Source organism: Mustela erminea, chromosome X, assembly GCF_009829155.1.
Source record: "Mustela erminea isolate mMusErm1 chromosome X, mMusErm1.Pri, whole genome shotgun sequence".
Classification (NCBI taxonomy): Eukaryota; Metazoa; Chordata; class Mammalia; order Carnivora; family Mustelidae; genus Mustela; species Mustela erminea.
This window is the reverse complement of record NC_045635.1, coordinates 46,983,357-47,010,822: the sequence shown is the minus strand read 5'-3', so window position 1 is coordinate 47,010,822 and position 27,466 is coordinate 46,983,357. Positions and strand designations below refer to the sequence as shown.

The 27,466-nt window shown below is 37.7% G+C and overlaps 1 protein-coding gene across 6 annotated transcripts in view; it reads left to right on the top strand.

The window, feature by feature from the left end:
* The first annotated feature begins 541 nt into the window (after positions 1–541).
* The window catches only part of WNK3 (WNK lysine deficient protein kinase 3), a 157,428-nt gene continuing 130,503 nt past the window's right edge, over positions 542–27,466 (top strand). For 4 of the 6 annotated variants that reach the window (XM_032330114.1, XM_032330112.1, XM_032330113.1 and 1 more), the window contains exons 1-2: positions 1,367–1,462; positions 22,261–22,915. In XM_032330114.1, the coding sequence (XP_032186005.1) occupies positions 22,379–22,915 (537 nt within the window). In that variant the 5' untranslated portion in view covers positions 1,367–1,462; positions 22,261–22,378. Of the gene's footprint in view, positions 649–1,265; positions 1,346–1,366; positions 1,463–12,610; positions 12,713–22,260; positions 22,916–27,466 lie in introns of those variants that run through there. The other 2 variants (XM_032330111.1, XM_032330110.1) reach the window with 2 other exon arrangements.

Here is a 27,466-nt window from a genome sequence, read left to right as displayed (position 1 = left end):
CAGGAAGCAGTTCTTAACTAAAGCCGCTGTGCTGGGGTTAACGCAGCAAAAGCTTGAAGGAGCTAGCATTCATTACCAACTAAAGGAGAAAGGACGTGAGCGGTAAGAGATGGTGAGAGCCTGCCTTAGCGGGAGGTGGCCTTTCCGCATGCGCACAGTCTAGGAGACCAGCAGAGCAAAGAGGGGGCGGGGCTAGGTGCCTGAAGGGGTTGCTATGGCACCGAGGGGCCAGGGGAGGTTAACTGAACCCTTAAAACATTACTCCCTCCCCCACCCGTTACTGCCTAGGCCGAAGGCCATTGTTCCCAGCAAAATGGCGTCGGTAATTTCCCTCCCGGCTAGAGGCCTAAGTAAGGCTGAGGATGGGAATTGGACTGGGGATGAGAAGAAAAACTACAATTCCCAGGGTACACCGCACTCGTCTGCGAGGCGCAAGGCACGTGCCCAGGCCTAGCGGTTACATGCCGTCAAAAATCCGTTTCATAGCTTCCCTTTCCCATCCCCACTTTCGTTGTTGCCCAGCCCCCGCGCGCGCGCACTGCGGTCTTTGGGGGGGGGGGGACATGCCGTGGCCGTTGCCCTCGCAACGTAACCGGGAGACCGGTATTTGTAAATCTGTGCTTCGATTTCTAATCCCAAAGCCGGCAGGTATGGGTCTCGCGAGAAAAGACGGGAGTTGGAAAAAGGGAGTTAGGGGTGGTGGGTGAAAAGGTGCCCAAGGGTACCACATCTCGGCAGAGAGGCTGCATTTAGAGGCTTGCGGATAGCAGAGTGGATGGTGGGTGGCTGGGAAGTAGGGTGTGCTTGTACTTTTCTTTTTTGGAGGGGAAGAAGGTAAAGCAGCCGTGGAGACAGAGCTTTTGAACACAAGAAGGTGTCACGCGTGTCTTTTTGGACAGGAGAGAAGCCTTTCTCCTGTTCGACGCGCATCCCTCTCTCCCGCTGCGCTGAAGAGGGCGGGGGAGGAGTGCGCTCGCTCTAGTTGGCTAGCCACTCGGCACCTCGCAGCGATAGGGGCTGTTGGGAGTTGGGGCTGCTCCGTAGGCTTTCTCCGCCCCTCCCCCTCTTCTTTCCTCCCCTCCCTTCCCCGCCCCCCTCCACCCCTCTCTCCTCTCCAGAATTCCCTGGCTGGAGTACGCGTGCGCCTGCTCTGCTCCCGGGCGAGCGCGAGCTTGGGCTCGTACCCCGCTCCCCTAACCCCGCCCGCTCTTTACCTACCGGCAGTAGCTGGCCCGGTGGGCTCGCGGGAGACGCTCGCACGCGCACGCGCACACATCGCGGAGCGGAGCTGGAGACATCGAGGAGGGGAGTAAGAAGCATCGGAGGAGGTGATAGAGGAGGCGGTGTGCGTATCTGTGTGTGTTCTACGGTGTGGCTCGTCGATGGGCGAGCGCAGGCTTGAAGGAGGGCGAGGGAGAAGGGAAAAGAGTCCGAGTCTCTGTCCGTGAGAGCCTCTAATCTGGTGAGGGTCCCGGGCCGGCCAGGGTTCTGGGAGAGAGGGAGGAGGCCGGGGGGCGTGTCTGGGATCCGGCTGAGAGATGAATGGGCCGGGGATGAATGGAGGGAGGCAGCGGCGGCCAAGAGTCTGTTGAGGAGTAAGCGTCCTAGTGGGGGGCGGCTTGACCGAGGCAGGGTGATTGTTGTCGCCAAGAGGTATGGGACGAGGCCGGGCTTGGGTCTTCGCGGTTGTCGGAGTTGCTGTCGGTTTGAGCGAACAGGCGGAGAGGAGAATTCTAAGGTGGGGGGAGTGGAGAAGGGCAGGTTTGGGTTTGAGGTGCGTTTTTTGTCTTCTTTTCTGTTTTTGTTGGGGGTGGCAACTTTGGGAGTTGATGGAGAACTAGGGAATGGGGAAGGTGAGAGGATACATGGGGGGGGTGGGAGATGGTTGACAAAGGACTGAGTGATCATTTAAGTGAGATTGAGGGTGCTGAAAGAGATGATCGCTTCAGGTGTGAGAAGTTGAGTTTCAGTGGGTAAAGTGGTGGGGGAAAGTGGACTTAATATAGAGATTCAGTTGATGTGTGAAAGTCGATAGGACTGGATCGGGTGAGAGAATATTGCTGTCTGGTTCTGTAAGTGGGTTAGGTTCAAAGAGATTGAGAGGTGTTATTTGGCAACGGTGGTGTTTTCTGTGACTGACAGCTTGAGGATGGGGAAGAAATGGTATGTTTAGGATAAAAGTGGTGAGGTGGCTTCACTGTGCCGAAAGAGGTTTTGTTCGACTAGTTAAGAGTGGTGAAACATTTATGGAGTGGGCTGTGGATGGAAATCCTGCACGTGTATATCTTCCCATCTTGGGAGTTGATAGACGTGTTAAAATGAAATTGAGCCCTCAAAACAGATGCGAGTGGTATGGCTATTCCTTCTTAAGAATTACCTTTGACTAAAGCAATTATACGAATAAATGGGCTTTAAGTTGTGAAAGTCTTCTGTGTGGTAGTGATTACATCCAATTTGGGGAGGCATTGTTACCTGTTTTTCATTTATAGTACGTTGTAATACCAGGATAACTTTTGAAGAGATCTCAGTATATGATACAGAGCAGCAGGTGTTTTCTAGACAGTCTCTAACCTTTAGCTTGATGAATTTAAAAATTGCTTAAAGTCAGCAGCCTAAGGGAAGGATACCCTGCATTTAAGGATGGCTAAAATACACTAAAGCTGATTCTGAATGCTGAAGTAATTATACATAATTTTTTTTGTCATTCTGAATTTACCTTGTTTGAAAATTGGCACTTGCTTTTTGGTGTGAGTTTAAATTATAGTAGATTACTAGGACATTTTGTTCTCTGAATACATTACTTATCTTCTGGTAAGGATGCCTGGTGATGGTCTCATTCTGTTCTGGGTCAAGATTAATAGTTTATGAATTTGTAACTTTTCATGGTTACTTTTTACAAACTTTACTGACATATACTCAGTATCTCGGAAATGTTGCAAATTTGAGAACTCTCCCATGCCCTTTATCTTTTATTCTGCTTTGATGTTACAAAGAGTGTAATCCTTGTTTTGACTACCCAGAGTTTAAATACAAAAGCTAATACTATATTCATACTTTCTTAGATTAAGATGAATACTGGTGTATTAAACGGTAGAGTAGAAGTACTAAAGCACCATGAGAGCCTGGGAATGTTGCACCAATTTTGGCAGGCAAGGTAGCCTCCCTGTCTTGAACTAGATGTTCCTGGAGTGGAAGAACCTGCAAGTTTTGAGGCTGGAAAGTGTAATCTTGGTATATCTGGGGAGTGGAATGAGATAAGGCTGGAATCTTAGTTTGAGGCTGGGGTGAAGGACTACGCTTCAGAATTAGGAGCCTTTGACTATTTAAGAAGGGGAATAACATGAGCAGGTTTTTGGTGTTCATCTCCCTGCCTTTGCTTCTGATGCCTCTGCCCCCCAACCTGGAATGCTCTCTTTTCCCCATGCTGTGAATTTGAGCTCATTCTTTTTAGACTAACCTCAGTCATTAGTTATTCCCGAAAGCCTTTCTTGCCCCCAACTTTTTTTTCCTTTTCCCAGCATCCTCCACAAAGCTTCATTAGGTGCCCCACTTCAGTGGTCCCATCATACCTTGTACATATTTTTATTACTGTATTTCTGTTGGTAGGCAGGCAGGAAAGTTATTTGCCTTTTTATTCTTAAGAGAGAAAATAAAGATAAGAGAGATAAGACCTGCCCTAGTAAGTAAGCAGTGGACCCTGGAATTCCGACTTCTAAACCAATGTTGATCCTTGTATCACAAGTCTACCTTTGTTGATGTAATAATTCTGTAGTGTTTTAGGAGTTAAATTTCTCTAATTTGGACTTTAACTTCCTTCCATAAAGTACAGGAATTTTTCATTAAGGTGTGCATTAGTTAGCTAGTAAGTGATAAAGCCAGTGGCTGCATAGAACCAGAGTAATCAGAAATAAATGAGAATTGTTCTATTACTATAAGATTTATTGTCAGATAATTTACTTTAACAAATTAACAGAAGTTCTAAATTTTTGTGTATATGTTTGTGTGTGGGGAGGTTGTGTGCAAGGAAAAAAAAAAACCCTTTCTCAGTACCCCATCTTAGTGTAAGTAGACCAGTTCTATTTGCAGATATATTTGATTATTTCTCTTGGCTAGAACCCAGAATACTTTTGGGGGAGAGGAGTTCCCATTTTTTGTTTGAGATCATAAAGTTTATGGCACTGTTAGGAGATGTTTGAAGATTGTAAAGGATGTCTATAAAAGATTTCATTCAGAAATTCCCAAAACTTCAAGAGTAGAATTGATGCCATTTTAAATTGTTTTGGTAGAGTTTGTCATGAGATACTTGGTTTAGAAAATGTTGAGGTTAAGTTACTGCAGTAGTGAGCCTTTAATGCCCCTTTCTTCAGGGATATCTATCTATCTATCTATCTATCTGTATATATATCTCATTAACAGAAATGAAGTAACATTGTTTTCTGTGTTTTAACCTGGTAATTTTTTACTGTGATAAAATTCACGTAATGTAATGTACCATTTTAGAGTGTACAATTCAGTGTCATTAAGTACCTTCATGATGTTGCATATCTAGTTCCAAAACATTTTCATCACCCCAGAAGGAAACTCTGTACCCATTAAACCATGGCTTCCCATTCCCCATTCCTCCCAGCCCCTGGCAACCACTAATATTCCATCTCTATGGATATTCCATTCTGGGTATTTCGTATAAATGAAATCATGCATTATATTACCTTATTGTCTGGCTTTTTTCACTTCACATGTTTTTGAGGTTCACTAATGTTGTGGCATGTATCAGTATTTCATTCCTTTTTAAAAAAGTTTATTTTTTTTTAGTAATCTCTACACCCACTGTGGTCTCAAAACTCACAGCCCTGAGATCAAGAGTTACATGCTCTTCTGATTGAGCCAGCCAGGTGCCCCTATATTGCATTCCCTTTTAATGGTTGAATAATATTCCCTTGTATGGATATACTACATTTTGTTTATTTATTCATCAGTTCATAGACATTTGGGATCTTTCTACCTTTTAGCTTTTGTGAGTAATGCTGGTATGAATATTTGTATATACATTTTTGCTTGAAAACCTGTTTTCAGTTTTTTCAGGTATGCACCTAGAAGTGGAATTATTGTGTCATATGGTCATTCTGTTTAACTTGTTGAGGAGCCACTAAACTGTTTTCCAGAGTGGCTGCACCATTTTACATTCCCACCAGCAATGTACAAGGGTTCCAGTTTCTTTACATCGTCACCAACATTTGTTACTTTCTGGTTTTTTGTTTGTGTGCTTTATGGCCATACTAAGTGGGTGTGAAAAGGGATCTCATTGTGGTTTTTATTTGTCTTTCTATAATGACTGATGATGTGTAGCATCTTTTCATGTGGCTGTTGCTATTTGAATTTGTTCTTTGGAGAACTAAGTCTTTTGCCCATTTTTAATTTTTTAAATGTTGACTTAAAGAGTTTTAAAAGAATACATTCTAAATTCTAGACCCTGATCAGACATATGATTTGCAAATATTTTCTTCTATTCAGAGTTATCTTTTTACTTGTTAATAGTGTCTTTTGATGCACAAAAAATTTGAAATTTGAAGTCCAGTTTATCTATTTTTTTTTGTTGCTCGTGCTTTCAGTGTTATATTTAAGAAACCACTGCCAAACCCAAGACAATGCAGACTTACTCCTATCTCTTCTTCGCAGAGTTTTATTGTTTCAACTTTAATATTGAGGTCTTTGTTCCATTTTGAGTTAATTTTTGTATATAGTATGGGGTAAGGGTCCAGTTGTGTTTTTTTTGTATGCGGATTATCTTGAAGTTTTATAAACTATAAAATAGATAAGGGGGTGGGAGATATAGGCTTCCAGTTATGGAAGTAGTAAGTTACAGGGATAAAAGGTACAGCCTAGGGAACATAGTTAACAGTATTGTAACAATGTTGTATGGTGACAGATGGTGGCTACACTTGTGATGAGCATAGCATAATGTATAGACTTGTGGAAACACTATGTTGTTTCCCTGAAACTAATGTAACATTTTGTGTCAACTATACTTCAATAAAAAAAGTAATACATGATACTATATATGACGCTATTTTGTGGCAATATGTAATTATTCTTTGGGCTTTTGTGGAGGAGAAATGTTTCTAAATGCATTTTTGAAGGTCATGCTTTGTATTTGAAGAGTGGGGATATTCTAAAGCTCTTTATGAGACAGTTGGACTTTCATGATCAGGAAACCTCAATATGGCAAACTAGACAATCCTTATGGTAAAGTTACATAAGTGTTTTGTTTTTTAGATAAGTGTTTTTCTTTTTTTAAAATAAAGAGTATTATTTTTGTTTTCGGATTGTTTGTGTAGGGTGAAATCTTTGATTATAACGGGGGGGAAAAGCAGATTTAGTTTATAATTAAGCAGAAATTGGCATTGGATTTATCCTAAGAGCACCCTCATCTATGTGTTATTTGGTTTCTGATTGTGAGCCAGCTTCTTGACCAAAACATATATCAATCAGTACCTTGTGGAGACTTTTTATTTGTAGCTTAGGCCATAATGACCTGTACATTGTCCTATTCATTTAAGAATCATGTAAGATTATTTTAGTTCCGTTACTTGTAAAAATGAGAGTTAAAATTTAGCACAGCACAATTTGTTGGTAAATCTCAGCCTCTAGTTAAGTGTAATTAAAATAGAGACGTTAGTTTGAATTGTTTTAAACACTAGGGGGTGTGTTTAATAGAAGAATGGGAAATTGGCTTGATTAGACCCAAGACTCATAGGGTGCTAGTTCAGCTCTGACGATATCCAGTGCTGCCCAGAGAATAATTTTGTCCTGATGAGCTACTGTGGCATTTCCATTCATAGTTAGCCTTTGAAGGTTTCTAGCAAGAGGGGGGAAAAAACCCCTTGAAGCTCTGTGGTTCATTTACTAAGGAAGCTTTCAAAAGTCCTGATAACTTACTCTGAAGCTGTTAATCCAAATGAATTTTGGAGTATGACTTACCCAACATATTTGTAAGGTTCTACCATTCCTTGAACAAATATTTATTGTGTTCCTCCAGTGTGCAGGGTTGGTGTGTTGGGAATAGATGAAAAGGAAGCAAAGCAGGCAATGACCCTGCTCTCTTTGAGGTTACATTATAGTTGGAGGACAGTAGTCAACAAATAGAACATAAATGCTGAGAAGAATGAGTTTTTTGAAAGATTTTATTTTTAAGTAATCTCTACCCAACTCTGAGATCAGGAGTTCCATTCTCCACCAACTGAATCAACCAGGCACCCTGAGAAGAAATTTTTTTAAAGGATGCTGGGATGTTAGAGAGAAGCCTCTTTAGCTCAGTTGGTTAGTTTGGAAGGTTTCTTTGAGGAGGTGACTTTGAACAGAGATCCGAATGTTAAGAGACCAGCAATTCTTAGTATCCCTTCTGTTAATTATTATTTTGTTGAATTGTTAATTTATCTCTACTAAACATTTTAGATTTCTTAATATTTTAAATGTGTAAGATATGTGCTTTTTTTTAAGATTTTATTTATTTGACAGACAGAGATCATAAGTAGGCAGAGAGGCAGGCAGAGAGAGAGGAGGAAGGAGGCTCCCTGCTGAGCAGAGAGCCTGATGTGGGGCTCAATCCCAGGACCCTGGGATCATGACCTGAGCTGAAGGCAGAGGCTTTAACCCACTGAGCCACAGAGGCGCCGCTGTGCTTTTGTTTCTAAGGAAAAAAAAACAAAACAAAAAAGGTGCATTCCTTATGAGAAGAAACTGTGTTTCCAGGTGAAAATGTCACTGGAGTAGGAGTCAGCTTAGGTTCTGGTCTTGCTCTCAGTGTAATCTTGTATAAATTGGTGAGCATCGATTTCCTCATTTGTTACTAAACAAAGCAAAAGCCCTACCTATTTTGCAGAGGTTTTTTTGTTTTGTTTTGTTTTTTTTTTTTGGCTAACTAAGTGAGAAAATATACTTCGTAAATTACACAACGGTATATGAAACACAGTGTATTCTATTAACATGTTTTTGGAGTCAAAGTTTCTCAATTGAGAAATGTTTTCCTACCAATTTAAAGCTTTTGTGCCTGTAACCATCTGGTAAATTTTAGCACCAAAGATCTAAACTCATTGATTAATCAGGAGGGGTTGGGTTCTTAGAACATGGCAGTATGGTAGAAAGTATGTTGGATTTGGAGCTAGAAAACTGGGGTTCCAGAATTTCCCCTTCACTTACTAGCTTTGTGACTTGGGCAAGACTATAAACTTTTCTGAGCCTTCCTAATTTTCAGAATTCAGGGTAATACTACATAGCTCTCAGGGTTGTTGTTAGGAGTCTTTGAGTTAAGTAGATGAAGTTCTTATGGAAACTATAAACCTTTTTCTGTAAAGGACCAGATTGTCAATATTTTAGGCTTTGCAGACCATGAAGTCTGTTGCAATAACACAGTTCTGCTGTTGTAGCAGCCATAGACAATATGTAAATGAATGAGTGTGGCTGTGTTCCAATAAAACTATTTATGAACACTGAAATACAAATTTTGAATAATTTTTCTGTGTCATGAAATACTATTCTTTTGATTTTTTTTCCCCAACCATTTAAAAATATAAAAATTTTTCTCGGGTCACCTGCTGCACAGAAACTAGCAGTGAGGTGAGGTGAGTTTGGCTTGAGGGCTGTATGTAGTTTTGCCACAACTGTTGTAAAGGGTCAGGCAGAATAAAGTGTTAATTAGGGATTTGAGGGTAGATGATTGATAAATATAAAGCCAAGTGCCCCGATAAATATAAATTGTTTAATTTTGATAACAAAAGAAGGTGGAGATGATCTCAACCCCTTTTCTAATTTGAACCCAGAAATTTCTTCATATAAAATGAGCATCTTTAATTGAGGAAATGATCTTGCTAAAGCAAAACTGGATGATGGAAGTGAGGAAGAAGATAGTTTTAGTGTTATAAACTCCCAAGGACTGTAATGTGGTTATGCATTGTATGTATCTCTGCAATTCAGGATTGTGTATAGTGTTGTGCATGTGGGTCCATGTCATATGTGGGTGCATGTCGTATGTGGCCCCATATTATGAATAAAGAGTGGACTTGGGAGTCCAGTGCCTGAGTTGAATTCTGGCCCTGGTTTCTACTGGCTGTGTGATTTTAGACAAGTTAACTTAATTTTTGGAGCCTAGTTTCCTCATTTGTAAAATGGGAATAAAAATATTACCTACGTCAAGATTTTTGTGGTGATTATATGAGAGAATGCATGAAGGGGCTTACAGTGCTTGGCACAAAGCATTCAATAAGTATTAATTGATATTTATTTGTATTTATATTGTGCATACCTTATTTGTTTTCTTCTTTCAGTTACTTTGAGAAATGGTAATATCCTCTTTTTATTTATTTATTTATTTGACAGAAAGAGATCACAAGTAGGTGGAGAGGCAGGCAGAGAGAGAGAGGGGGAAGCAGGCTCCTGCCGAAGAGAGCCCGATGTGGGGCTCAATCCCAGGACCCTGAGATCATGACCTGAGCTGAAAGCAGAGGCTCAACCCACTGAGCCACCCAGGTGCCCCAAGAAATGATAATATCCTTAACTGGTTCTTTTGTACAGGTTATTGATGGACAATTATGCTTTAAAGGATTAAACTAACATACAGGTAGATTAAAACCTTAAGGTCCACCTTTACACAATTTTTGCCCTCCAGTGGGTAACTATTGTTAAGTGTTGACTGTAGGGGTGCCAGGCTGGCTCAGTTGGTAGAGCATGAGACTCTTGATCTCAGGGTTTTAAGTTCCCATGTTGGGTGTAGAGATTACTTAGAAATAATTTTTAAAAATCTTTAAAAGGCAGTTGACTGTGAACTTGTACAGTCCTTTTTCTCTTTGCATATGCATATGCAAATAAAAATATTTTATGTCTTGTTCTTTTCCCAGAGAATATGACTTAGGGCTTTCTCTCTCTCTCCATATATATGTGTGTGTGTGTGTGTGTGTGTGTGTGTGTATACATACACATATATATGTATCTTCACATCATTCTTTTTAATGAATACATAGTGCTTAATACTAATTGCTTCTTAAACCTGCAGGATAAATTAAGAGCATATCTTTTGGGGCTTTTTTGTATGCATTTAAACATACATGAGTACATTTGGAAACAAGGTTTTGTAGTTTTTTTTCTCACATAAATGATATGTTGTATATGCTGTACTGTAATTTGTTTTTTTCACTTAATAGTATTTATATGTAGGAGATTTTTATATATTAGTTGTATATATCCATCTCTTATTTTTTAAACATGCATATTATTACATAGTACAGATTTACCACTGCTTATTTTATCATTCTCTTATACATGGATATTTAAGTTCTTTTCAGTATTTTTTGCTATTCCAGACAATGCTTCAGTAAAAACCCTAGTGCATGTATATTTGTATACGTACAAAAATATTTCTCAGGTAGATACCAAAAAGTGTAATTTCTGGTGATAAGTATGTATTAAGATACTTGGAATTTGTCAAGGAGTTTGACAAAGGGTTTGAAAGGTCTATTCCAGTTTGTCTGCCAAGAGTGCATGAAGTGCTGAATTTCTCATACACTTTTCAAAAACAGATTTTTTGGCTCATCTGTTGGATAAAAAATGATTGTTTGAATTTGCATGTCCCTGCTCAAAAAAGTTTGAGCCATCTTCCTATCATCCACATATTGGCCTTTTGTATTTCTTACTGATTTTTTTAGTTCTTCGTATATTCTGGATATTAATGGTTGTTATACATGTTGCAAATATTTGCTCCCCATCTGTTGCTTAGCTTTTAACCTTGTTCATGGTCAGTTGGGCAAATGTGTTAGCTTTTTATTAATGGTCTTTGCATTTTGTCTTTTTATGAAAGCCTTTCTTCAGGTTAGAAATATATTCAGCCATATTTTTAAAAATTAATTAATTAATTAATTATTTTTTCATATTTTCTTTTAATAGTTATATAGTTTTGCTGTTACATTTAGCTCTTTAACCTACCTGGAATTTATTTTTGTGACTGGTCTGAAGCGGGTCTTTAACATCCTCCCCCACATTATAGATAGCCAGTTATTCTGACAGTGTTTATTATGCTATCTGTTCTGTGCTGAAACTATTATTTAACTTACTATAGCTGCATTATATTACAGTTTTCTTTATATAGGTATTGAATATTTCTTCTTGAGTTTGTTCCTAGATGAGTATGTTACAGCTTTGTTGCTCTTATGTACAAGATAGTGTGTGTGTATTTAAAATCTCAGTGACCTGCCTTCCTCCAGACACCCAGCCCTTCCCTCCCCTTCTGAGTGCTGCCCAACTCCAGGTCCCTCACCTTAGAATAGCTGCTTTTTAAATTACATTTTCTAGCTGATTATTGACAATGTATAGCAAAGCTATTGATTTCTGTTTGTTGATTTGATCTTTGGCCTTTCTGCTGAGCTCTCTATTCTGCTGAGCTCTCTATTCTGCTGAGTTCCTATTATAGTTGTTAGTTGATTTGCTTGGATTTTCTAGATAGATAATCATATAGGCTGCAAGTTTTGAATTTTGTGTCCTACTTTCTAATATTCATACATCCTGTTTTATTTCCTTAAATGGTAGTGGTGATAATAAGAATTCTTGGCTTATTCATGACTTTAATTATTGTTTATGTGAAAGATGCTTAACCTCACTCATAAGATAAATGCTAATTAAAACCACACTGAGATTCCTTTTTAAAATCTATCAGAGTGTTAAAAGTCAAAATATTTGATAACGGGGCGCCTGGGTGGCTCAGTGGGTTAAGCCTCTGCCTTTGGCTCAGGTCATGATCTCAGAGTCCTGGGACTGAGCCCGCATCAGGCTCTCTGCTCAGCAGGGAGCCTGATTCTCCTTTCTCTCTGCCTGCCTCTCTGCCTACTTGTGATCTCTCTCTCTCTCTCTCTCTCTGTCAAATAAATAAATAAAATCTTTAAAAAAATATTTGATGATACCTTTTTTGTTGTAGATAGGAGTTTGAATTGGTACAATGGCCATGGTACGCAGTTTGGCAGCATTATATATAGATACACATGTATTACGTGTATTATTCTGGATATATTAACATACATCAATAAAAGTTAAATACATAAATTTCTTTTGATCCAATAATATCATTTCAGGAAATACATATATAAACACATACATACATACACACATATGTACAAAATATGCAATGCTATTTGTCATAACAAATAACACAGCAAATAATTGAATACCATATACTATATAGGTTTTAAAAGAATAAGAATAAGGAACTTCTGTGTAGTGACAGGGAAAAAATACCAAGTTGTTATGACTATAAATAAAAGTTTGGTATACACTGTGCTATTTTTTTGTGTAAGGAAGGAAAAAGAGAGCATATATTTGTATTTGCTTATTTGCCTAAAGGAATTCCAGAGGGCTACACAATAATCTAATGAGTGGTTACCTGTTGGGGGAGTGGTGGGAACTGAATAGATGGGAAACAGGGTTGGGAGGGAATCTATTAATTATATACCTCTTTGATTTTTGAGTTTTAGGACTATATTTTTAAAAATTAAATTAAAAATGGTTTCTTAAATTATTTCACCTCCTCCAAGGACATTTTTGTTTCTCTTGATCTCTCTTTTCTGTATTACAGGTTTTCTCCAAATGGCTGTCTCCTGATTCTGTCCGTATTTAAGAATGAGCTAGTAGAAGGGCCGACTGGGAGTTCTGTGTACGGAGACAGGGTTGTCAACTGGTAGGCTTTATTTTGGGGTGAGTGGGTGGACAGCTGGCTATTACACTTGGAGTACCCAAATACCAGAGGGCAAAGGGCTTTGCTCTGGGATGCCCTTGTTCATCCGGGTTTGTTGAAATTAATATTTTGCGTGCAAGGATTTTTTTCTTGGTGGAATGGGGAAGAGAGTTCATCAACTGTTTCATAATTCAGACCTTCAGTTAGTCCCTTTTTTTCCAGACTTTTTTTTTTTTAACTCTGGCACTTTATGGGATCACTTATCTCTGGGGTTTGGTCCTGCAAGTCTTCTCCATCCTGGGTTGGAACCATTTCTATTGCATATTTTAGGTTGTAGTATCCTTTGATTTGTGTTACTAGCCAGTTCTTTCCTATTTGCTCTCTGTCAGAAATTGTTGAAATCTTGTATTTGTTATGCCATTTTCCATTTGTATCCTTGGCCTGTGACTTATACTTTTGTACTTTATTACCATTGCTTTTCCAGGAAAGTACAAGAGATATAAGTGTTCAGTTTATCTTCTTGAACCAGAAGCCAACAGTGGTATATGTTAAACTTGGGTAAACTGTAGGCTCCTTGAGGACAAGGACAGACTTTTTCTTTTATCCCCAGATCCTGACCATGCTTGGCACTTGATAAATGTTTATTGATGTGGATACATATATGAGAGAGAGAGGACTGTTAATGGGAAATTTACCATATAATTGTGACAATTTATTTTAAAAAATTTTATTGAATTATACTTGACATACGGTGTTGTATTAATTTTAAGTGTACTACATAGTAATTTGACAGTTCTATACATTCTGCTGTGCTCACCACAGTAAGTGTAGTTACCATCTGTCACCATACAAAGTTATTACAATATAATTGACTGTATTCCCTATACTGTACTTTTCATCTTGTGACTTACTTATTTTAGAACTAGAAGTTTGTATCTCTTAATCACTTCCCCTATTTTGCCTGTCCCCTCACTCCCCTCCCTTGTGGCAACCACCAGTTTGTTCTCTGTATTAGTGAGTTCATTTCTCTTTGTTGTCTTTTTGTTAGTTTTATTTTTTAGATTCGATATGTAAGTGAAATCATATGGTATTTGTCTTTCTCTATCTGACTTATTTCACCTAGCATACTACCCTCTAGGTCCATTCATGTTATCGTGAATGGAACGATCTCATTCTTTCTTATGGTTGAGTGATACTTCATTTTGTATATATACCACATCTTCTTTATCCATTTATCTGTTGATGGACACTTAGGTTGCTTCCACATCTTGGCTTTTGTAAATAATGCTGCAGCAAATATAGGTGAGCATACAACTTTTTGAATTAGTGTTTTTATTTTCTTCAGGTATAAACTTACCTGAAGTGGCCCAGTGGAATTACTGAATCATGTGGTGCTTCTACTTTTAGGTATTTTTTAAAGACAAGGAAGGGGGAGGAGCAGAGAGAGAGGGAGAGAGATAATCTTAAGCAGGCTCTGTGCTTAGCACGGACCCCGACATGGGGCTTGAGATCATGACCTGAGCTGAAATTAAGAGTCAGATGCTTTAACTGACTGAGCCACCCAGGCGCCCCTGCCTGTTTTTAATTGGATTATTTGTTTTTTTGTGTGTTGAGTTGTATGGGTTCTTGGTATATATCTTGGATATTAACTTCTTATCAAATATGTCATTTGCAAATGTTTTCTTAAGCAGGTTGACTTTATATACATTCTTTCAATGGCTGGTTCCAAAAGTTGAAGTTCTTGAGCCATGGATTAACAGAGTACTGATTTTATGCTGAATTTCTGATGGATAGAATTTCTGATGGATGATAAGCTATGAGGGAAGATTATTTCAAGCTTTTCACTCAAATGCTCCAAGATTATATATCAAACAGGTTAAAGGAGTAGATATAGGGTACACATTTGTGAGAGTTTCCCTATAATTTCAGTCTCTCTGGTAGTGCTTTTGTAGTTATCTTTATATATATTCCCAGTTTGTTACCATTTTATGAAGGAAAAAAATGGTCATATAAAAGTTACAACATATAGCTGTTGAACTTAGTAAGAGACTTTAGTTTTGAGGCCTGATTTTTGTGGACTATTTCACTGAGGTATGTTGCTGCATTGCTGAATGTAGAAGAGTTTAGCTTGGTTTATTACTGGAAAGCTTTAAAAGAATGCATTATATACTTATCAGCCTTCCTAAGTGAGTCTACTGAAAATCATTTGATTTTTTTTAGAGTATTGTTGAATAGTGCTTTAATATAGCACTGCCCCTAGGGGTTATTAAGATGTAGAAAATAAAAGCTTCTATTGATTGATTATTATATTATGCCAGGCACTGTGCTAAGTAGTTTATATGTGTATTTTCATATCAGTCCTTTGAGATTTCACAAATGAAATCAAGAATGAATGAGGTAAAGTAATGGGCCCCAAATCTACTTTGAGGAATGAGAGGCAGAACCAAGATTTGATTCCAGGTTTCTCTCACTCCAAAGCCTGTGTTCTGAACCCCTGTTTTATGGACAAGAAGCTAGTGGATCCATGATGGGAAGGCCATAGATATTCTATGCTTAGTGTAGTTCTTGGCCTAGTTTTAAAAAGATTTGTTTTTCTTATTTGTTGTGTTTGTGTCTTTTATTTGTTGTTTTTTATTAATTATTGATGTCAGGGCTTTCCCATTCAGAGCGGTGATTCTCAACTCGGAGGCCAGGCTGAAGATAAAGAAAGTGGACAAAATTGAGTGGGGGAAGATAGAGAATATAATTTTAGAAAGGCATATTTGATATTATGGCTTAGATTTTAGTCAAAATGTTTTAAGACTCTTAAGAGAGACATCATCTTTTATTGAGATATAATTTATATACTATAAAATTCACCAATATAAATGTAAATGATTTCTAGTAAATTTATAGAATTGTGTAACCTTGATTACAGTCTAATTTTAGAATATTTCCATCACCCCCAAAAGATTCTTTAGGCCAGTTTGCAGTTAGTCCTGTTCTTATATACTTCAGCCCCAGGTGACAAGTTATTTATTTTCTCTTTCTATAGATTTACATATTCTAGATTTTTCATAGAAATGGAACCATATGGCATGTTGTCTTTTCCTCTGGCTTCTTTCACTTAGCAAAATGTTTTCAAGGTTTATCCTTATTGTAGCATATATCTGTAACTCATTCCTTTGCATTGCCAAGTAGTATTCTATTGTATGGTTATAACACATTTTGTTTACCCATCAGTTGACAGACATTTGGATTGTTTCTGCCTTTTGGCTATTGTGAATAGCATTGCTATGGACACTTATGTACAAGTTTTGTGTGGACATACGTTTTCATTTCTCTTGGGAAGATGGTGTCATATAGTTACTCAATGTTTAATTTGTTGAGGAACTGCTAGACTGTGTTCTGGAGCAGCTGCACCATTCTACGTTCCCTCCAGCAATGTATAAGAGGTCCATTTCTCGGGGTGCCTGGGTGGCTCAGTGGGTTAAGCCGCTGCCTTCGGCTCAGGTCATGATCTCAGAGTCCTGGGATCGAGTCCCGCATCGGGCTCTCTGCTCAGCAGAGAGCCTGCTTCCCTCTCTCTCTCTCTGGCTGCCTCTCCGTCTACTTGTGATTTCTCTCTGTCAAATTAATAAATAAAATCTTTAAAAAAAAAAAGATGTCCATTTCTCTACATCCTTACCAACACCTGTTATTGTCTGTCTTTTGTATCATAGCCATCTTCATGGGTATGAAATAATATTTCATTTGTGGTTTTGAGTTGCATTTCTCTAAAGAGTAATGATGTGTAACATCTTTTCCTGTGTTTATTGGCTATTTGTATATCTTTTTAAAAAAATATTTTATTTATTTATTTGACAGAGAGAGATCATAAGTAGGCAGAGAGGCAGGTGGGGGTGGGGGAAGCATGTTCTCCATGGAGTAGAGAGCCTGATGAGGGGCTTGAACCCGGGACCCTGAGATCACTACTTGAGCCAAAGGCAGAGGCTTAACCCACTGAGCCACCCAGGTGCCCCTGTATATCTTATTATACAGAATAGACATTAGAGAATGTCTCTGATAGACATTAGAGAAATGTCTATTCAGATTTTGAGCCCATTGGATTATTTATCTTTTCATTATTGAGTTATAAGAATTCCTTTATAGGAGTGCCTGAGTGGCTTAGTCAGTTAAGTGTCTACCTTCAGCTTGGGTCATAATCCCAGACTCCTGGGATGGAGTCTCTCAAGGGGCTCCTTGCTCAGGTCTTGCTCAGTGGAGATCCTCCTTCTTCCTCTGCCTACTGCTTCCCGTGCTTATGCGTGCTCACTTGCTCGCTCGCTCTCTCCCTCCCACCCTCCCTCTGATGAATGAATAAAATCTTAAAGAAAAAAACAAATTCCCCATATATTCTGAGTACCAGTCCCTTATAAGATATGTGATTTGCACATATTTTTGGTCAGTCTTTTTGCTTTTCATCTTCTTGATGGCATCCACTGAAGCACAGAAGTTTTAAATTTTGATGAGGTTCATCTTCTCAATTTTCTCTTTTATCACTTGTATTTTTGTTATTTTATCTGGGAAATCATTGCTTAACCCAAAGTCACTAAGATTCACTTCAGTGTTTTTTTTTTTTTAGAGCTTTAGAGTTTTAGCTGCTATATTATGTCTCTGATCCACTTTGAGTTCATTTTTTTATGGTGTGAGATAGGAGTCCAACTTTATCTTTTATATGTGGATATATCCAATTGTCCTAGCACCTTTTGCTGAAAAACTGACAAGGAGCAAGGAGCCCATGCTGGGAGTAGATCTCAGGACTCTGGGATCATTCTTTTCCCATTCAGTAGTCTTGGCCTCTTATTTGAAAATCGATTGACCGTAAATGTTAAGGTTTACTTCTCGACTCTCGATTCTATTCCATTGATCTAAAATTGACCCTTGATGATGTGAGGATTAGGGGCACCAACCCCCGGTGCAGTTGAAAATCTGCATATAGCTTTTTGTTCTCTAAAAACTTTGTAGTTGGAGCGCCTGGGTGGCTCAGTGGGTTAAGCTGCTGCCTTCTGCTCAGGTCATGATCTCAGGGTCCTGGGATGGAGCCCCGCATTGGGCTCTCTGCTCAGCAGGGAGCCTGCTTCCTCCTCTCTCTCTGCCTACCTCTCTGCCTGCTTGTGATCTCTCTCTGTCAAATAAATAAATAAAAAATCGTAAAGAAAAACAAAAATACTTTGTAGTAATAGTGTACCAAAGCTTTACCAATAACATAAACAATTGATTAGCACATATTGTATATGTTATATATATTGTATACTGTATTCTAACAATAAAATAAGCTATGAAAAAATGTTATTAAGAAAATCAAAAGACTATGATGAGTGCTGTGAAGTGTGAACCTGGCGATTCACAGACCTGTACCTCTGAGGCTAATAATGCATTATATGTTAATAAAAAAAATCAAGAGAGAGCAAATTCACAGTACTCTATCGTAAAATATCCATGCATAAGTAGATCTGCACAGTTCAAACCCATGTTATTCAAGGGCCAGTTATATGTATCTCCTTTTTCTATTGTTCATTTCTAATTTAATTCTTTTGTGGTAGGAGAACATACTTTGATTTCAGTTCTCATAAATTTATTGAGATTTATTGTATAATATGTGATTTGCTCTGGAGATTTTTTGCATGTGTGTTTGAAAAGAATGTATATTTTGCTCTTATTAGGAGTGTTCTATAGATGGCAGTTAGGTTAAATTGGCTGGTTGTATTGACCAAGTTTTCCAGATTCTTTTTGCTTTTCTGTCTAGTTCTCTCCATCACTGAGAATGGGGTATTAAAGTACTCTACTGTTGTTTTTGAACTGTTTATTTCTTTCCAGTTTTCTCATACTTAAAAAATATCCTTCTTTGTATCTAGGAACATTTCTGTCTTGGGTTTTGCTTTTTTAGAATTTAGAAGACTGGGGAACACTTATTTCCCCATTCCGCTTAATTATTTCTTCTTATAGTTATAGTTTAGGAAACCAGGTGACCAAATGTGTTAGAATTACTATACCAGAGCAACACTACTGTTTTTATATTCGAACTCTGAGTAAGATTTATATTTTTCTTATTCTTTTTTTTTAAGTGTTTATTTATTTGTCAGAGACACAGAGAGCAAGCTCAAGCGGGCGGCGGTGGGACGGGGGTAGGCAGAGGCAGGAGGAGAAGCAGCCTCCCTGCTGAGCAAGGAGCCCCTGCTGGGAGTAGATCTCAGGACTCTGGGATCATGCCTGAGCCAAAGGTAGACACTTAGCAACTGAGCCACCCAGGGGTCCCAAGATTTAATTTTTAAAAAGAGGTTATGCAGTTAAAAATGTTTGTTGAAGGCCTTTTCCAACTTAAATTCTCCAATTTTATGTATTTTTGTCTGCTAAGAGGTCTTTTTATCTTACTTATGGATCTCTGTTCTTAAGGTTTCTGGATAAGTGATCTTTAGTGAAGTAAAGTGAATAATACTCTTCTTTCTTAAGAATATCCTACCTAAAATGTTTACATTTGGAAAATGTGAGTGAAGGGTATACTGGATTCTTTGTATATTCTTGCAGGGTTTTTTTTTTTTTTTTTCCAAGTCTGAAATTATGTTGGAATAAGTTAACGAAAAAAATCTCTGCCTCAGTAAGGCATTGTTAGATACTTATTTCTCACTTGCAGGCAGTACTAGTCTGAGTCTTAAAGTGTATTGATTTGGCAGTGTAACCTTACAGAATAGTTTTGGTATTAACATAGTTACTTCCTAGTTCTGTCATCTGATAGGCACATTTCTGGGAATTTTTATAGGCTTTTCTTTTGCCTCACAACCATATTCACTTAGATATAAATCTTGCATTTAGTATTCGCTTAACATGTCTTGAGTCTGTCCCTCTTGCCACTGTTTTCACTGAAACCTTAGCATCTCTTCCCTGAATTGTGGCAGTAGCTCTCTAACTGGTCTCCTTGTTTTACTTTGTATGGCATAGAAATCCTTAGTGACTGTCTGCCTCTCTGTCCTCATCTACGTGCTTCTAATAAGTGAGTAAACTATTATTCATGATACCACTTATATGCACTTATTCCATACTGTTTTATGACTTTGCTTGTGATCGTCTCTTTGCTTGGACCAGCTAATTTTCTTTCTTTAAAACTCAGTTTGGGGATCTTTCCCAGGAAACCATTCTTAGAGTATCTGACTTCAGGTTTTTGCATGTAGATATACAATAGTCCTAGCACCATTTGTTGAAAAGACTGTTCTTTATTGAATTTTCTTGGCACCCTTGTTGAAAATTAATCAACTATGAATATGTGGGTTTTTTTCTGGACTGTTTATTTATACTCCCTTTATCTATACCTCTTTATGCCAGTATCACACTATCTTAATATTATAGCTTTGTAGTAGGTTTTAAAATTGGAAAGGGTGAGTGAGTCTTCCAACTTTGTTCTTTTTCAAAATGGTTTTGGTTTTGGCTCTTCTGGGTCCCTTGTAGTTCTGTATGAATTTTAGGATCAATTGGTGAATTTCTGCAAAGAAACCAGCTGGAATTTTGATAGGAATTATGTTAAACGTGTAGAACAATTTGGGGTGTTTCTCCTCATTTTGTTTTAGTTCAGGGTTGGTTTTCTTCAGTTTTTCAAATTTGGTATTTCTGTGTATGCTTCGTTTGGCATAGCAAATTGTGCCTTTGGAGGCATATAACATGATAATGGGTATATAAGCTTAACTTCGTGATGCATGTTTGTGGTGGGAAGGGAGAATTTTCTTACTGGTAGTTTTACCATTTTTGAAAAAAGGTTTTTCCTTATGAATTCCATGTATTTCCACACATTCATTGTGGAAAGTTTTAGAAAATACAAGAAAGCAGAAAGTTCATAATTCCACCATTCAGAGTTCATATAGTGTGTACATATGTGTATGGAAGCTTGTTGTATATATTTCTTTTTTCATTTATCTGTATAACATATAGGCAATGTCTTTTCATCTCACTAAAAACTGTGGTGTTTTTCTTTCTTCTTTTTTTTTAATATTTTTGTTTTTTAAGTAGGCTCAATTGCCAGCATGGGACTTGAACTCATGACCCTGAGATCAAGAGCTCTGTGCTTTGCTGACTGAGCCAGACAGTCACACCCAAACTTCAGTGTTTCTTAATGCTGTGTCACATCTCATTTTGATATTTAACTAAACCTCTATTAGGCTTATGTTTAGGATAGTTTTTCCAAATTATAAGTGCTATAGTTAAATCTTTGCCCAGATTCTTGACTATTTTCTAAGGCAAGTTCCTATAAGTGGAATTGTTGGTTCAAGAGGATGCATATTTTTAAGTCTTTTTTGCCATTTTTTTAGTATAGTGATTTTTTTTAAGATTTTATTTATTTATTTATTTATTTATTTGACAGAGAGAGAGAGAGAGATCACAAGTAGGCAGAGAAGCAGGCAAAGAGAGAAGGAAGCGGGCTCCCCGCTGAGCAGAGAGCCCGATGCGGGACTCGATCCCAGGACCCTGAGATCATGACCCGAGCCGAAGGCAGCGGCTTAACCCACTGAGCCACCCAGGCGCCCCTAGTATAGTGATATTTGAAAGCCATTTCTTTATGTTAATATTTGAGGGTAAGCCATTTCTTTATGTTAATATTTGAGGGTAAGCTCATTAACAAGTATTTACATTATTTGGAACTACCATTAGATGTTCATATAGCATTATTCACTGTTGTTATTAAAAGGATAAAAAAAGGCAAAAACAAAAAACCAATCCATTGACCAGATGAATGGAAAAACAAAATGTGGTATATCCACACAATGGAATATTGTTGAGCCTTAAAAAGGAATGCAATTCTGATACACGGTACAACGTGAGTGAACTTTAAGCATGATGTGAAGAGAAATAAGCCAGACATAAAAGGACAAATATCGTATGATTCCACTTATATTGAAGTACCTAGAATAAGCAAGTTCATAGGGACAGAAAGTAGTATAGAGATTACCAGAGGCTGGGGATATGGAGAGTTTAACGGATGTAGAATTTCAGTTTGGAATGATGAAAATGTTCTGGAAATGGATAGTGGTAGTGATTGTACAACATTGTAAATGTACTTAATGCCACTGAATTGTACGCTGAAAAATGGTTAAATGGCAAATTTGATATTAAGTATATTTTACCACAATAAAAATACTGCAATTGGAGTAATTTCAGAATTTTAGATAAAAATCACTCACTGAGAAATTATGTGCTTATTTTACTTATTGTGTATTACCTTGTAGCTAAGTGAGCTCAGGTTTTGAATACTTGTTTTAAATGTGATGGATTGATAGCTGGTGCTGAGAACTAAGTTCCTCATCAACATTCATACAATATGAAGATTTATTGAGCTCTGTATGCTAAGTAGTCTGCTAGGCACTGAGGACTACAGTGGTAAACAAGATAAGACACAGTCCCTAGAGTCTCCTGGTTGCTAAGATTGGACAGAAAAAGAACAAATTTCTTATTAAGAAAAAAAGGGATTAAACAATCAGGTGACTTGTTTTCTCCTTAATGATTTCCTTTGTGGGGTGATTTTAAAATATCCGTTTTCCCCCCTTCAGGTTGCTATGGAAACATATGACTAAATAAACGGAAGTCCATTCTGATAATTCTGATACCTGAGATGTAACTGGACTAAAGAGTGGAACAGGAAAAATTTTAGTGCCAACCTCAATTACAATGGCTACTGATTCAGGAGAGCCAGCTAGCACAGAAGATTCTGAGAAACCTGATGGAGTTTCATTGGAAGACAGAGCTCCTCAGCTTGCAGCAACTTTGACAGTGGAAGCTAGACTAAAAGAAAAAAATAGTACCTTCTCTGCTTCTGGGGAGACTACAGAAAGGAAGAGATTCTTCCGAAAGAGTGTTGAGATGATGGAAGATGATAAAGTTGCTGCATCTTCCTCCAAAGATGAGAGAATGAAGACCACAACCAATATTCCAAGAGTAGAAAAACTTCCTACAAATGTGCTAGGAGGTGGACAAGAAGTTAAATATGAACAGTGTTCAAAGGCAACTTCAGAGTCCTCAAAAGATTGTCTCAAGGAGAAAAGTGAAAAGGAAATGGAAGAAGAAGCAGAAATGAAGGCTGTAGCTACTTCTCCTAGTGGGAGGTTCCTGAAATTCGACATTGAGCTGGGAAGAGGAGCATTTAAAACAGTATATAAAGGATTGGACACTGAAACATGGGTTGAGGTTGCTTGGTGCGAGCTGCAGGTGGGTATATAATCTTCTTGGTCTTAATAAATTCCAGTTTTAGCATGCCTGGCCTTCTGAGGGGTCCAGGGGTAATACATATCATGGATTAAAATAAAACGAAAGGCTTGTCCACTACCTCCCTGAAATTATGCTCTTTTCCTAGATCCTCTTAGGAGCTCATGGCAGCCTTTTTTTCCTCCTCTTTTTTCCCCCCTGTTTTAAAGGGGAAAAAATTTATCAGTGTTTTCTTTGGAAAAATGTTCTCGATTTATTAACGTTGGGAAATCCCCAAAACTCTTGAGGTCTCATTTTGAAAACTTTTAGTAAGTTTTAGTTAGTTGCATTATTACTTAGTTGATTGTTCTAAGTATTTGGGAGTGTGATATATCAGGGATATATTTAGCACGATACCACCCTTTTCTCTTTTTCTTTAAGCAAATTTTTTGGGGTTCGTATGGTGTTTTTTCAGAACAGAAAATATTATGCTTGATTCTTTGATGACTTTTTTTTTTAGAAAGTATTTTTTTGATTTTTATTTATTTGAAAGACAGAGATCACAAGTAGGCAGAGAGGCAGGCAGAGAGAGAGAGGAGGAAGCAGGCTCTTCGCTGAGCAGAGAGCCCGATGCGGGACTCTATCCCAGGACCCTGGGATCATGACCTGAGCCGAAGGCAGAGGTCAGCTTTAGCAGAGGCAGCTTTAACCCACTGAACCACCCAGGGGCCCCAGTGACTTCTGTTAATATAGACTTGTCCATGTTTTAAATTTACCTCAGAGAGGATCTCTGGAAGAAATAATCACCAGAACCTACTGAGGTTAGTCAACTGGAATGTGTTTAGAAAAGAGAAATGAAAACAACAGATTAAATTTCCTCAGTATTTGGTTCCATATTTGTGTGGTACTTTTAACTAACAAAGGACTAAATGGGGACAGAACATCATAGAAGGGGTTATAATAAGAATAGTTTTAGATAGATACAGTTCAAATATAAAGAAAACCTTTGTGACTTCAGTCAGCCCATGGAAAATGTCACTGTTCACATGAGATGCTTAAAATTAAGATTGAGTAGAGCAAGTCACTTAGTACAGGTTTTTGTTGTTATTCAGATACCTGTGGTCTCTCCCTATGGATGTGGATGTAGGTGCTCTGATTTCACCCATTCTGAATTTGCTGTAGGTTGCCATTTAGATAGGTTGAAATTTAGTCCAGGTCCCTGCATTTCTAGGGAGCTTTTTGCTAAACAACATAGTTTTGAAACTTCACCGTCTGTAACAGTTAGTGTTTTCTTCATATGTGGATTCCAGAGCCTATTGTCAAAGATTCAGATTCAGTAAGTCTGGGGTGGAACGCAAGACTGCAGTTATTTTTTTAAAGATTTTATTTATTTATTTGACAGACAGAAATCATAAGTAGGCAGAGAGGCAGGCAGAGAGAGAGGAGGAAGCAGGCTCCCTGCTGAGCAGAGAGCCCAGGGCTCGATCCCAGGACCCTGAGATCATGACCTGAGCTGAAGGCAGAGGCTTCAACCCACTGAGCCACCCAGGCGCCCGCAAGACTGCAATTTTAACAAGCTTTCGAAGTGCTTTGAAAGTGCTTGGCTCTCTGGAATGCAAGTTACCTAGCAGTCAAGCCATTCTAGTAGTTCTCCAAAGATGTGTGCATGTGTGGGTTTGCTTGGTTTTCTTTTCACCCCCTTGTTGCCCTTTCAGAATTTCAGAATTTTATAAGGTCTGTGTTGTAGTGGAAATATTAAGTCATGTGAACAAATAAATATCAAAATCACCTGAAATTCCACCATTTTGAGGATGCTTTTAAATGGGCTCTTTTTTTTTTTTTTTTTTTTTTTTTAATGTGGGCTCTTCCCCCCCGTCCCCACCCCGGGCTCTTTTTTTTTTTTTCAAATGTGTACATGACTGTTTTTTCCCCCACACAGTGGGATTGTTACTATAAGGTTTTGCAAAACCTTTTGTTTTTACTTATGATGAACATCTTTTCATTATCAGTAACCATGAATTAAATTATTATTTTTAATAGATACCTTTATAACTTATTTAATCAGTCCTCTATTGTTAGACATCTAGAATTTTCTCCGCTATTTCACTGTTGTAAACATGGTTGTGACCAACATCCTTGTATATATAGTGAAAATTGTGTACATTTTAATTTCATCTCTACATTGTGCCATTGGTAACACTCAGCTTTTAGTGGTACTCTGTAAATGGGGGAAATAGCTTCCATTCACTTGGTAGTAGGATACATAGTAAAAATATGTCAAGTATTTTGCAAATTGTATACTCTAGCTATGCTAAAAGATGCTTAGGTAAAACTTAAAACATTCTAGTGGTGGACCACTTAGGGAAGTGCCTTCTATCATTCACCTGTGGAGAGAGTGAAATAGCCTGTAAGGTCTTAGTATTCAAAGTGTGGTCCCTGGACCAGCAGCATGGACATCACCTGGGAGCTTGTTAGAACTGCAGGTTCTACGTCTCATCCCAGACCTACTGAATCAGAATCTGCTTCTTAGTGACATCCATAGGTAATTTGTATGCACAGTAGTATTTGAAAAGCCCTGAAAGAAGGGACCACCAGTCTAAGAGCTAGCTGAATCAGAGGAGGAATTCCCTTAATACACCAACATATGCTTTATATTATATCATAGATACTGATTCCTGCTGTCTGCTCCAGACTTTCCAAATCAGAATCTCTAAGAGATGGGACCCAGGAACTTATTTTTTTAAAAAGTTGCCCAGGTGATTGGACACATAGCCAGATTTGGTAATATCCATGTGGAGCAAACGCTGTAAATATATAAAATACATTTTAACTTACATCAAGAACAATTGCAGTTTTTGTCAGAATTGGTGGACTTGATACAATTTTTAGACATCACTTCATTTTCTGCATATTTGTAATTAGGAAAAACATGAGTATTATGCAGTTTGTAATGTATACTTTCTCATATTTTTTCCACAAAGTCGTCTTTGTTATATAATTAAACAATTTTGTAGAAAAACTTCCCAGTCAATAATTTAAATGTTTAAAGTATTCCAAATTCTTCTCCACTCTTTGCTTATATGTGTGTGTGTGTCTGTGTGTATAATATATAAAATTAGTATGTCCATACTTTTGTTATCAATTTGGTATGTGCTTTCTATTTATTAACATCACTAAAATATTTATATTTTATTGCATTCATGTCACCTCTTGCTTAAATCTGCTTCCCTGGAATTAGGTAGTTGAATTAAAAAATTTTTTTTGCATGTTTCATTTAACAGTTTAACAAAAGACTTTTATACCTTTTTCTCTTGATGACATTTTCCCCCACTGTGGATATTTGAGCCTTGTGTAACAGTTGTTAAAAGCTCCATATCCATTTGTTTAGACTACCTTGACCTTATGGCAGTGCAAAGAACCAGAAGAGAGAGATTTTACTGCTGATATTTGACTTTGAGGATGTTAAACAAACTCTTTGATGATGTCGGTCTGATTTAGGATTTGGCTGTAAATGTCTGCATTTCAACAGTTTGTCATATTTTATGGTTTCCATAACTTTATGCATTAGTGGGAAGGCTGACCGATTGTTCTTTCTAAAGAATTTGCTGAACTACTTGGTAAATTGGTAATTTACTGTGAGTGAGGGTTGTAAGTCGTAAGTGCTGTTTGGAAGACTGTTTTAGTTTATGATGTTGAAAGACCTGGTCAGATATTATTGAAAGGCTTGTTTAGTAACCCCCTAGAAGGAGTCAGTCACAAAAATTTATAATATTTTCTTCCCCTACCAGCTTGAGAACCAATAGCATGGAAACATAACCAGTTTTTGCTTTACTCTAATTTGGAAAAAATACTTCCACTAGTGCATTTGTCATTTGTTTTCCTGATGGAATTGAGTTTTCATAAATGGGACTATTTTCCAAATAAAGAGACATCATAGATATCTGAAAATTTTTTTGTTATTTGACTGTTTCTAAAATGTTTTTGAGTGTTCTTATAATAAGCTTCACTGTGGGGTCAGATACAGGATTGCTTGCTTCTCAGGGTAATTAAATGGGCCTCCTTTTTTATTTTAATTAATTTTTTTAATTTTAAATTTTTAATCACCATATAGTTAACGTACAGTGTAGTATTAGTTTCAGTATAGTGTACAGTATAGTGACTCAACAGTTCATCACCTGGTGCTCATCAGGACAAGTACGCTCCTTAATCCCCATCTTCTATTTAATCCATCCCGTTACCTGCCTCCCCTCTAGTAATCATCATGTTTTTTGTCTATAGTTAGTATCTGTTTCTTGGCTTTGCCCTATCTCTTTTTTCCCTTTGCTTTTTTATTTCTTAAATTCCCTGTATGAGTGAGATCATATGGTATTTATTTTTCTCTGACTTACTTCACTTAGCATTATATTCTCTAGATCTTAATGGGCCTCCATCTAACAACTAGACATCTAGCAAGTCTGGCTATAGGGTCTGAACTGAACCAAAAATGGCACTGAAGAAGAGATTTTTTACAAAAGACTCAGTTGACCATAGCGAGTTGACATGTTGAGTGAGCATTCTAATGCACTTTCTTTATAT